The sequence below is a fragment of the Toxotes jaculatrix genome, chromosome 9 (genome assembly GCF_017976425.1).
Source record: "Toxotes jaculatrix isolate fToxJac2 chromosome 9, fToxJac2.pri, whole genome shotgun sequence".
Lineage (NCBI taxonomy): Eukaryota > Metazoa > Chordata > Actinopteri > Toxotidae > Toxotes > Toxotes jaculatrix.
Window position 1 is genome coordinate 14,885,470 of NC_054402.1, and position 13,313 is coordinate 14,898,782.

The window sequence follows — 13,313 nt, forward strand, 5'->3', positions numbered from 1 at the left end:
AAGCCTAATACTACAGCACTCTAACACTGCAGACAGTTAGACGTACACACACGCTATTCCCAGCCCACACACACTCTTATGAACACATCCTGCCTACTGACTCAAATACTTTCATTCTATGTCTGTCTGACACAAGCATTCACAAATGCTCTCTGTTTGTCTCACACACTCCATTTCCCCCCCTTACCGTGGTGAGATGTCGCAGCCCTGTTGCATGAAAGCTCCCAGTGAGAACCAGAGGGAGTTGAAGATGCCAAACTCATTGGGAGGTTGGTCAGTGGGGCCCTGCTCCGCCGCACCCTCCTCTGGTTCCTCTGCATGCCACTCGTATGGACTGAAGCGACTCACCTGGGACAGCAAAGGAAAAGAAAAGATGTTGCAGATCATTTAGAGGTCTATGAAGGGAGAAATACGAGTGCAAGTGTATCAGAATAAAAAGGTCTAAAGGTCTTACTCAGACAAAAGCAAATGAGCTCAGAGAGAAATTTGCTCAGTAATGATTGTAACAGCTAAATAATGCAAACAAAACTAGAAAGGGTAAATTTTTTGTGACTGCTGTGGAAGAGGAAAATATTTCTTTGGATATGCAGACACTCTGGTGTCAAAGGACTTATGCAAACATGATCTGGACTATGTGAACTTGCATTTCTTTAAATCTTACATGAAGTATTTGCATATCTTGCATACAGAGCTGTCTGTCATGTTGCCATGATGCCTTTAAGCACCCAATGATTTTCTGTACAAAAGCTGGAAAAGACATTTAAGCTGAGGAGATAAAGGCAGTGTCACCATACTTGAGAAATTATTAACCGCATTAATTTATTGAAAGATTTTAAAAATCTGTAAAACATTCAGTGCATTCTCAGAAAGATCAACATGCATGATCAGTCCAGTTTTCAAACTGCTATGAAAAGAAGTCTCAATTCTTTCATCCCTGAACCCAAGCCGCCAATAACTCTTCCAACTGTTACAGTCCTGCAGCTCAACTGACATCTAGTTTTTAAAAATCACTCACCAAAAATAGCACAACACTGACTCCAATGTAAGCGAACACAATGCACATCCAGATCTCGTAGGCCAGTGGGTCCAGGAAAGAGAAAACACCTGGTTTAGACTTCTGGGGCTTCTTAATCATGATGGAGATACCCAGAGACATGAAGGGCTTCGAGAAGTCGATCACCTCCTCTCTCACCAGAGTGATGGTCAGCGGGGCTACAGCGATTTCTGCTTTCTGCAAAAAAGAAGGCGTTGGAAGAAAAGCATGCATTTAGTTTAGTTTAGTGATAGAGTACTGCAGTTAATTTGTAACAACTACATGTGAAACAGATGAGCAGGAACTGTCTGTGAGCTCTGTTATCTGCAGAGGGAGAAAGTCTGTAGAGAAAGATAAAGGAAGGAGGAAGAAAAGTTGAAACACAAAAGGGCAGTTATAGTGGACAAGATCACTATAGGATCAGTGGAGTGTGAAGCAGGACCAACAGAGGGAAGGGGATGAAGGAAATAAGGGATGCACAGAAAGGGAATTTGTGCTGTGATTGAGAGAAGAAGGGGGAGAACGAAGAGTTGAAAGAGAGAGTAAAGCTACAGGGAAATCCAGTAGAATGACAGAGAAGTAATTCATACATAGGCATGAAAGTGACACTGCCAGAATATTAATTAGTCAACAAGGTCTCATACACATGTGCATGCGTGTGCACACATGCAAAATCTGAAAGAGTCAGAAACATCATTCATTCAGCACCAAGTATCTGTTTTTGAGTAGCTAAGTACATCTAAACAGCGTCTGCAGTCTTAACGGAGAAGCTACAATAACAGCATATCAAATAACATCTTTCACTACAAAGAGTGCTGATGTTACAATGTGAGGAGAATAAACAGCGAAAGAAAGACAAGGAAGTCTGAAGTGATATGGAAAGAAAACAGGGGAGGGAAGGGCAGAGGAATATAAAAACACACCACGCACAGCAGAAAGAGAGATGAAATAAATTAGAGCTAGAAAGCAGGTGACAAAAGTAAACAACATGAAAAAAAAGGAGAAGAAAGTCACAAAGATAAACACACAGTAAAGGACATAAAGATATAAAAGCAACTGTGAAGAGGCATAGAGGACAAAGTGCTGAAATCTTCTCTATGTGGCAGAAGAGTCATCGGAAAGACGAGTGTTTGGAACAAATCAAATGTGATTAGGGAAGGCAGCGGTTCTGCTGTGTCACCTTCCACTATACGGATTCTGGAGGCTAATTAATTCTGTCGCTGTTCTGCAGCAGCGTCTCCACTTTCACTCTTCCGCAAAGTGACGACTGACATTGTCTTCTGCATGTTGATAAAGTTTGCATTGAGACACCGATGTGAAATCCCAGACTGTGCATGGGCGTCAATAGCATAATTAACCAGCTTGCCAAATTCTCAAGAAATAAGTGCAGCCTTCCAGACACAGAATCTCTGCAGGACATGACATGGTAACTAAGGAGACGCAGAGCTTGAGACAAGTTTGTATACTATATGAGGGTTATTTTAAGCATTTCTCATTTTGTGAGATTTGTGATGTTGCTGTACAGAATTGCATTACGTTATGCTGTTGAAACTGTTATATTCTCCTACCCTGTGCATACAGTACATTTTCATTCTTAAGTATTTGAACATGTGACATTGTGGGTTATTATGTATAGACTATTGACATAAAGTACAGATTTAATCCATTTTGAACTGGGGCTGTAACACAATACCTTGAAATAAAGTGGGTTCAACAAAACAGTCTTTTACAACGTTGTGATGCTAAATGAATTACTGGATTAATCAATTAAACAAATGACAGAAAATTCATTGAAGACTATTTTGGTAGTTACTTAATCTTAGTTGAACCAAGGTTTAAACCTCATCTTTTTTCTCTGTGCTATGTTCCCTCATTCTGTCACTGATTCATGCTTTGTTATTGTTACTATATTAACTTCATTAATTTCTTAACCTCATTCCTGTTGTTGTATTTCAGTAACTAATGTTTGCAATGTACCTCATCCTGTAAGGTATGCCAGAGACTATTTGGGTGATGGGCACTTAAAATAAACTTAGGTTGAAGTTGAATTGAAGAAAAGTGAATAAACAAGAAATTTGAAAATATCATCTTGGGATCTGAGAGCTTCTGATGGGCATTCTCTACAGTTTTCTGGAATCATATAGACTTTAATAAAATAATTAATCATAAAGGTAACAGACAAATTAATAAATAAAACTTACCCCATACACAAGCTCTCCAACCATGCCATTCCATATCTTTGTCTCTGGATCTCTGGCTCCATATTTCCCATCCGGTACGATGGAGATCTTGTATTTGATTCCGATGTGTTTGGCAATCTCTGAAGCCAAGTCCACACAGTATCCCTCGTACTGGTCATTGCCTTCATAAAGCTCCCAGTTCTTCTTCAGCATCACGTAGGGACCCTCCTACAAAACCAGCAGAAGGGGAGAAAGACACATCTGTTTGGAGGAACACGACAGCAACGATTATTAAAAGAAGGAAAATAAAAACTTATCAAGAAGAGCCAGTGGTCTGGTTGTAAACGCTGTACAAGGGAAAAACACATTCAAAGAAAAATGATACCAATGAAAATTATTCCTGTGAAAAAATAAAAGTATATACATTTTCAAAAGAAACTTGTATTACTTTTTCTCTTTTTTTTTTTTTATCATACCCAGAGGGACACAGCTCTGTGCAATACACAAATACAACTTTGCAGCCAGAATTAAATTCTGCTTTAAGAAATGAAACTGGATACCAACCACATAACCAACCACTATTAAACCAAAACATTAGAACTCAAATATATATATATATATATATATATATATATATATATATATATATATATATATATATATATATATATATATATATATATTATGAGAGACTTCTTTTATCATACATCTTGGATAATAAAGACAGTCTAAAAGTCACATATTTGCACTGTATGTATTTCCAGTTTTTAAACTAGTAAAGGTGAAACATGTCTCACAGACACACTTGATAGAAACAGGTGCACAGTTTATAAAACGGGGAAAAAAATATTAGAGCTGGATTTTAAAAGGCCATGTCTGAGGTAGATGTTTTATATCTTGTATTTCTGACTTCCAGTGCCTTGTTTTATGCCTTTGTCTGACTCTACATGACTCCACTGGGACCTTCACCTGACTCAGAGCAACACTAATGCTGAGAGGAGAGAAATGTACAAGGGAAAGGAAAAATACAGAGAGTGAGAAGAAAAAGGGAGGAAGACTGCTGCTTTGGTAATGTGTCGTAAAAGGTAAAATGATTTCTGTGCATGCAGTTAACAAAGATGAAAGCAAAGAGATTTGTTTAATGTTGTCTAGTGAGATGGTGAGTATATTAGGAATGACACACACATGCATGGACACAAGCATTTATGTGATCACAAAGAAACATGCACACACATTGCAGCAGCTAGGATATCCACAGAGAGAAGAAACACACACACAAACGCACACAGACTTTTGAGTGACAGCGTATCCATCAGGAGCAGTGAGTTATGGTATTATGCCTGAGGCTGCTCACCCTTTAATCCAACTGAAACCAAGCCTATTAAAATGCTATCAAACCCTTTTTAATCAAAGACTAATCTGATTTAATTAATCAAACAGGCATTTATAATATCCAACACTCCCAAGCTACGAAACGGTTTATGAAGATCATAAAACACAATAAAAAACGATAATATATTTTGTACTGAATTCTTCATTCAGGAAATTGATTCACAGTGAAAACATGAACAGTTAAAGTGAGGAGTATCTTTAGACTGACAAGTTTTAAAAGGTGTCAAATGATTAATAAAATTACTCTGACAGAAGTAACAGGGAATCGACAGAACAATCTTCACTACAGGAAACTGAATAACATTGAAAGCAAGTGTAGATTAGAAAAAGACAGGCAGAGTGATTAAAGAAAACCATACAATTGAAACTGAACAATCCAAACAAAACCTACAAAGGGAAGCTGGATTTAGAAATTGATCCTCTTTCTCTTCAGTAAACAAAGAGCTTGAAATTAAACAATTTCATGTATCCAGATGTAAAAAAAAAAATTCATTCTTGTAGATGTACTTTTATTAAATAGTTGTCACGTACTTTGATTTATAACTAAATGCCTACAAAAAACTAATGACCCATCAGCCTCAACTACACTTTGCGTTTAGCGCTAATTAGCAAAGCATGCTAACACACTAAACTATTACGGTGAACATGGTAAATATTATACCTGATAAACATCCTCATGCTATAGTTGTGATTCTGAGTATGTTAGCATTCTGATGTTAGCATTTAGCTCAAAGCACCACTGTTCCAAAGTACAGCCTTGCAGAGTCACGAGCACGGCTGTAGAATTAAAGTAAGTTCAGCAGTATTTTCGATCTAACAACTCTGTTTTCTTCCTGATGGTTTGTTAGTTTTAAAATGAACTGAGTTGGTCTGCCACTTGTCCTGTAGTTGACAAAAATTTTCATTGGGATGTGCATTCCTCTTCCTTAGTGCATGAGCACATAACAACAAATATCAAGTAATGAGAGTAATCTTACATTTACATATGAAAGGCTGAGAAACAGATACACATTTTAAAACAAATAAAAACACCCAAAGAAACTACATTACCATATTTCTCACAAACCATTATTCAGTCATCAGTACAAGATATGTAAAAATAATAATACATTGCTTCCAAAAAACAACCACACAAATAAGATTTCAGTTCTTAATTTATGCTGAGCATTTGTCTCAAACATTTTACACTTTTATCACCAACATCATCATCATTGTCCTCATCAAATACAAAAACTCGTCCGTTTCTCCTAAAATGTCATTATCGGAGACATTAGCAGGTCCTGGGGCGCTCATTCCACTGACTCAACATGAATCATAGTGTTAATGAACAGCAAAACAGTTTCAAGTAAATTCCCTCTGATAAACCAGCACAGCCATCAACACTGCTCTGTAGCAGGGATAAAGACTAAAATTAAGATGTGAGCGGAAAAAAAACGTTTTAAAGTACAATGTCGGTGTGACTTAAAGTAGTCACCTAAATACTGTATGATTACATTTCGTTTTTCAATTCACCATACCCACCAAACGGTACTGACAAAAATGTGACATTTCAGTTTGTGAGGAAAGATGACACTAAGCTGCCTGTAATATTTGGTGCAAGCTTATACCTACACCTTTTTCTGTAAATCTGGGAATCAAGATAGTGCTAGCATGACAGTCAAAAGCAAACCACTCTGCTTCTCACAACTGTCCCTCTCCCTGCTCTGTGACACTCGCAGAGCAGGGAGAGGGACACTGCCCACCCCTTCGCCTACATCTGCCTAATGCAGCAGTTGGTAGTCTGTGAGTCAGTCATAGCAGCTTCTTCATGCAGCTAAACTAGCTTGAAGAATCGGTGCAAGAGGAGTAGTAGACCAGAAGTGTGTTCACATATTGATTGAGAGCTGGAAGCTACCACCTCTGGCTTTGGTCTTCTCTGATAGGTTAGAAAGGTGAGGCTCACTCAAACATTTTAAAAGGGAATATTTCAATGAGTTTGAGTCATGGAAGCCTTTGACAGCAACTCTCCACATTAAGATGTGCTTTGGAACAGATTTCAAGTAGAAAATAATAGAAATAAATGACTTACCACAGCTTTAAACAAACAAGATGCAGCATTTTAATGGATGAGCATCAGATGTGCTAATAAAGTGATTTTTTGCATTACCTTTAGACAGAGTCAGCTGAACTGTTCCTCCACATATCCAAACTAGCTGACTGGATCCAGTGGGAGATTGTCATATCAGGGCCCGTGCCATGAAAAAGTGCTTTTTTTTTTTTGGCTTAATTTTTCATCTTAAATCACTGATTCTCAAGGGGAATCATTTTCTTAATTTGTGTTAACAAGGAGAATGCAGCCATCTGCACTGCTTCCTCCATCAAATTACCCTCAGGTTTATCATGTTATAAGGTCAAGTGTTTGAAATCAGAGCAGGCTACTTTGTTGAGTAAATTTTGCGTTATGTAACTATACATAAACAGACACACACAAACAGATACACACGTACCAACGGGAGCTCTGCCAACAGTGGCACTGTTTCAATTTAAAGCCTCCTTAAGGTTTCTTATCAGTTTGCCCCAGATGCTTTTGTCTCGGTGTGAAGGTAGCAATGTCAATGCTGTGTGCGAGTGCGTTTGTGTGTGTACTGGATGTTTGTGCATGTAGTAGTTACTGCTCGGTAGAAAGCGTCATGTTTGGGTGTCATGTGGTGTCATGAGAGTCTGGGCATAGCAAAAATGGGAAGGTGAAAAGATGAGAAAAAATGGGAGAATGGCAAAGATCATGAGGCTGAAAGGAAAAGAAAGGGAGGGAAGGAGGGAAAGCAATAGGTGGAAAAGCGACTGGAGGGAAGGATGTGTGGCGTGTTGGCTGCATGAAACTACAGAAGAAAGATGAAGGAGCAGATCAGAATACAAACAGAGATAGCTACAGGGAGAATAGAAGATAGAAACAGAAAAGGGGAAAGTGAGAAGGAGAGATAAAGAGAAAGAGAGAATATGACAAAATGAAAAATGGAGAGGAAGGGAGAGAGAAAGAAAGAGAGAGGGGATGGGCTGAAAAGACAGATGTAAAGAGGGAAAAGGGGTGGGCGAAAGAGGGAGAATAGTTTTGTTGAAGCAAATGGTTGGGGCTGATAAGACATGAAACACTTCACACTGGAGCCAAAAAGGCAGACAGGACTTGCTATGCAAGCCAGTTAGCCAGCCAGTGAAAAATACAGGCACCCAACTGGACAGTCACCTAAATGTCCAGTCATTCATTCAGGCTGCAAACCAGACACTCAATCAGTTCGGAATTTAAAAAAGCCAGACTGTCACGTAAAGAATTAGCCAACCACAGAGACATTTAATCAGCCTGCGAGCATTCATTCAGATGGCCGGAGAGGCAAGCCTGGCAGTCGGTTAGTCACAGCCTGTTCCTATCAGTCAGCTGGTCAATCAGTTCATTCATTAATTAATTACTGCAATTACGGTACATAATCATCTATCCAGTCACATGTTTGGCCAATGAGTCAGCATGATTATCTCCTAGCTATTCAGCCATAAAGGGAGAAAGGCGGTTCAGCAGTCCGATAGTCAGTCAGTCATTTGACCAGTCAACCAGTGTCCACTACCCAGTGTGTTAGTCACCATGTCAGTTGGTCTATCACCGACTCAACCTGCCAGTAAAACAGCTTTACACCCAGTTAGTCAGCCAGCCACAAAGACAGTCAGCGAGCCAGGTAGCAAACTAGCCAGCCAAAAACACGCCTGGTTGTCAGTCTAGCTAGTGATTCAACCTGCTAACAGAGTCACCAGCCACTCAGTTCATCAGCCCAGTCAACCCGCATCCACAACACTTGGTTGTTAGTCACAATTTTGGTTGAATTAGTCATATAGATTTTCAAAGCCAACATTTTTAGAAGCTTGTATATTTTGACTTCTATTTATGTAAATTGACATACTTCATAGGATCACATAAATAATATACACCCAACGTGCCAATTTCTCATCTGCAGCTCTATGTGTGGTCCTCATCTTGATGAAGAGCTTTTAGAGATAGGAACATTGACCTCTCATTTATAAATATACCATGGGGTAAAGTTTAAAGACTAATTTGACTAACTACTAGTCAAAGATACAGTCTGTTTATAATGTAATATTAGATTTAAACAAATTAAACACATCACTAAAGGAGCATTTTGTATGCATCAGCAAACTAAGGCCAAAATCACAAAGAAAAGATTGTCATTTCTTCAGGGGATATGGTAGGAGTTAACAAACCCATATGTGCACATTAGTAAAGGCAAATGCCAAAAGGCTTAACAACCAGTCCCCATCAATGCACTTTGCTCATACTGGCTTAAGAGGCTGCATGTAAGAATGACCTGCATGGCAGCATCTAAATATTTGTGTAACTCTTTTCATTTGTCGTTTGGGTGGTGATAATGTTGACAATAATGTCACATTTTCAAGAGAGTTTTTGAGCATACTAAACTTACACACCTTTAGCGATACAAAACAATTGCAATGCCAGTGTGAAAGTAACATCAAACACATGTTAAAACATAAATAATACCGTCATTTCAATGTCAAATAAAAAATCTTGTTGCTGTAGGGGTTCGTGTGCTTCAGACAACACCCAAACCTGAAAGAACGTCTTCACTTTACCCTTCCATCCAGATGTGGGTGTTCAGAAACCATCTCAGAAAAAAAAGTTAAACACACTAGAGGAAAGCTGACTGAGTAGGCATGACTGAGTATCTTCACAGCGTGATGGAGCAGAAAGATGAAGATGGAGGGAAAGTGGTTCTCAAAAGGTGAGGGCTGCAAAATGCAGGACTTACACAAAGATCTGCCCTTGTGTCACTCTCCTCCCAATAAGAAAGAAAAAAAAAACATAAAAAGAAAATATAGAAATAAATAATCATGGGGTAATTTCTCCTGCAGATGCTCTGTAGTGTGACAGAGAGCACAGCGGTGATTGTGCTGTCCTCAAAAAGAGTGAAAGACTCTGAATTAACAGGGCTGTCCAATGGTCTGCTGATTTTGTGTAGCCGAATGTCAAATCTTGACAGCGGCCACAGAATCCCTCGCAGAGCTCTCATCCAACTGTGGCTTTTGTCATGAGAGGAAGACAGGGGCGGAGTGAGCAAGGCATCCCAGTGCCTCACAGGCTCAGTGACATTGTTGCTGTGTCAATGCGTGGCAAACCACTTCTAAACAAAGAAATAACTTCAAAACGAAAACCCTTTCAGACAAAATGTACATAAAGAAAAAAGGCATCACGACGAAACAAAAACAAAACACAATGTGTCTTTGTACAGAGCTTTGGAGACACTCAGTCTATCAGTCTGTATGTCCTCTGTCTTTCCCGAGGGTTTGCGACTCAGGGGAGTCTGTGTTTCAGTCTGTTGCTCTGTCTGCAGACCCGGCATCAGTGTCGCAGCAGAGGCTTCCTCATCATCAGAGGCTGCAAAGAGGAGGAGGTGGCTGAGCTAACATTAGCCAAGGCCTGCTGAGGTCACCATCCACAGAGAAATATGCAGGTGAGGGAGGCATGTAGGTAAAAAAAACGAGGGGTATGGGGGATTGAAGAGATGGGTGGAGTTAAAGAAAGACAGCAAGACATGGTGAGAGAGAGAGAGAGAGAGAGAGAGAGAGAGAGAGAGAGAGAGAGAGAGAGAGAGAGAAACAGGATAGCGGCATTGGAAAAAGTCAGATGACAGACAGACAGACATAGGAGGGAGCAAAAGGGGAGGAACAAAGTTCGAAAACACATACACGGTAATGCCAGACTCTGTTTTGAACACTCATCTCTTTTACAACCACACAAAATGAATGTAATTAGAAACACAAGCCAAACAGCCATACAAACAACAACAGATATATTCTAACAGTAATAGCATATTAAGATAAAATGCACATATTCAAGATAGGCTTTTGCAACAGAGTAACAATTTCCTTTTAATTTATTTGACTCTGCTGATGTGTTTGTATTTGCTTGTCTTGGGCCTGGCTCTAGGCACCACATCAAACACTGCACTGGGGTCTCATGCATTGCCTGTTGAAGTGTGCATATCTGGAGGTGGGGCTGTCACTGGGGACATTTAGTGCAGCTGAATTAATTTTTCTGAACTCTTTCCTGCAGCATGTGTGGTTGTTTTCCTCAGTGCAGACCTGATTGGTTACTACCGCATCTAGCCAGTGGGGGCACTCAAGTATTTTACTATTATCACGGCAAAATCTTTAAACGATCTCTGAGATATTTGCTCATATCATGACACCACAGTGAGCACAACTACAGATATTTTGGTCATACTTATGAGTTTGCTGAATGAAGCAATGTGCCTCGAAACAAAACACTGAACTGCCGAAGCACAAGCATCTGTGGCTTGTTTTATCTCTGGGCTGAAATTAGTCTTTTGAGTTGCTTTCACTTGCATCATTTTGCATGCCCAATTGAATTAGACTGATTGCATTTACAGGAAGGGGATGGCCACCATAAAAAGGCTGCAGATGGGTGAAGTGAAATCAAATGTAAGCAGAGGATGTGCACCAATCCACCGATTAGTCCTCCTTTATCCTTGTTTGTAGAAGAAAGAGGAATAATTAAACTGGGCTGCAGACCGGTGTCTATGTGAAAGCCATTAGAAGAGACTGGACCGAGGTCACTTCTAAATGGTGATCTGAGGTCAGTTTTAGATTTGCCTTCTAATGAGACATTAGTGTAATCTTCCAGCTGGACAAGTGCCACTCCCTCCTGGCTGTGCTCTGAGAGCTCTCTTCAGCTCGTACAGCTCATCCAGTACCAACCTGACTTTTCAAATTCTGCCACATGGCTCCCTTTTAATATTTGCATCCCCTGATTTTCTGACACTGAATGTATCTTGTAAGGCCTCTAAGGAAAATGAACACTAGATTTTAATGACCTGGTTAAGTGGAATTAATTGGAGACACACAGATTTGGGTGAAGCTGTCCTTTATCAATGACAATCAAAGCATACCCAAACTATGTAGAAATGAAAGCAGTCAGAAGGTACATTACCATGATGGTGGTCACGACTACAGTCCGGTTCTCCATCGCTGAGCTGTCATTGGACAGAGCATTTTCATTTTGGACCAACACAAGTTTGTCTATGTCGTTCCAGTAGCCGATCTGGGAGAAACAATAGGGAAAAAGGGAGATAGATTCTTACAATACAAATAAAACTGACATAAAAAAAGAAACAGATGCTAAGTGAGACAGAGAAAAAGGAATAAAAAGTTAAAAAAAAAAAAAAAAAGGCAGCAGCAAGAGCTCACTCCAACAAATTTCCCACTGGAACTGTAGAAGATATTGAGAGATATTGAGTATGAGCCAAGAACTTTCAATAAACACACACTGCTGTCGAAGGAACACTTGAGAAGCTAGAACATGGTGTTATTTCTTTATTATAGGTGATACATGTATGCTTTTTCTTTCCAGGAAAGAGAAATTATGAGTACTTTCAACCTGAGCTTTATCCTCCTACTTTTTGCTATTATGAAGAAGGATTGTCTTCAAACTTTACTTATTTACGTCACTGCAGAATTTTATGTACCCTTAGGTTGTCTGGGAGCTGCTCCAAAAAGCTTTTAAAACACAAGCTACAATGGATTAATTGTAGTTATTTAAAGGTATTTATAACTGTAGTAAGACAGTTATTAATTAAAAATTATGGGCAAAATTAGACAAAGGCAATACACACTGAATATTACAGGGATCATTCTTTAACAGTAACAGTAAGCTTATGCCCTTTCAGTGGAGATTAAGTAACTTCCCTGCTGAAGAGCAACGTTTGTTGAAATGACAAAAATCTGGCTTTCATAAGTTGACAGGTGTGTTTTTGTTGGGGGTCAACTCAAAAATTCAGTTGTGTTAAACTGTTGTTTATCTTTGTTTCTTAGCCATGTGGAGAGCTTACTTTGCGTGGTCCATTGCTCTTCAGTTCAAACACGTCCATGGTATAGTTGACCCTCCGACCGTAGTGATCAAACTGAATGTTCCCAGTCAGGCCCTGTATGCGAACCTGGATTTATAGGAATAATGAGAGTAAGGACTGGGGAAAAATAAAAACAAAACACTCTGCTATATAATGATAATAATATAAATTTAATATGAATAATTTGTCAGAAAACAAAAACTCTGTCCTCACAAGGTTAACAAGTATTTTTACTTGTGGAGTTAAGGTTAGAGTTATAAATAGGTTAAGGTTAGAGTGAGAAACATAGTTCTTATTGCTTTTATTCATTACTGTTCATATTAGGGTAAGTTCCTGACAAGTGACAGGAGGTCAATGCAATATCCTCACACGGAGAGCAGTACAAGTTTGTGTGCGTGGACTATTGTGGCTTCTCCATCAAAGTCCCAATAAAAATTAAAAATATATAAATGTTAACATGGATTTCTGTAACATGCTCTCCTCTTCCTTGCCAGCTGAGTGTGTGCGTGTATTTGGAAACAGTGAGTTTGTAAGTGTATTGTGTGTTTGCCTGTGTCTGTTCATACTAATCCATACAACATCAAATATGTGCCAACCTGTTTGAGTGCACGCTCCATATCTATGCCTTGATTCCAGGGAGCAGCTGGATTGGCCAGACAGTCACCAGCGTTGCCACGACGACTGATATCAATTTTCTGACGGCGAAGGGTGCGGAAGGCTTCGGCCATCACAAGGACACCATCATATGTTAGAGATGAGGTATACTGAAGAGACAGAAAAAAGAAA

At 39.3% G+C, this 13,313-nt stretch overlaps 1 protein-coding gene across 3 annotated transcripts in view; it reads right to left on the minus strand.

Annotated features, from left to right (window-relative positions):
• The window catches only part of gria4a (glutamate receptor, ionotropic, AMPA 4a), a 91,624-nt gene that overhangs the window by 27,553 nt on the left and 50,758 nt on the right, over positions 1 to 13,313 (minus strand). For 2 of the 3 annotated variants that reach the window (XM_041045775.1, XM_041045774.1), the window contains exons 8-13: positions 13,124 to 13,291; positions 12,510 to 12,614; positions 11,612 to 11,722; positions 3,235 to 3,441; positions 1,016 to 1,231; positions 188 to 348 (exon numbers count right to left, since the gene is read on the minus strand). In XM_041045775.1, the coding sequence (XP_040901709.1) occupies positions 188 to 348; positions 1,016 to 1,231; positions 3,235 to 3,441; positions 11,612 to 11,722; positions 12,510 to 12,614; positions 13,124 to 13,291 (968 nt within the window). Of the gene's footprint in view, positions 1 to 187; positions 349 to 1,015; positions 1,232 to 3,234; positions 3,442 to 10,000; positions 10,037 to 11,611; positions 11,723 to 12,509; positions 12,615 to 13,123; positions 13,292 to 13,313 lie in introns of those variants that run through there. The other variant, XM_041045776.1, reaches the window with a different exon arrangement.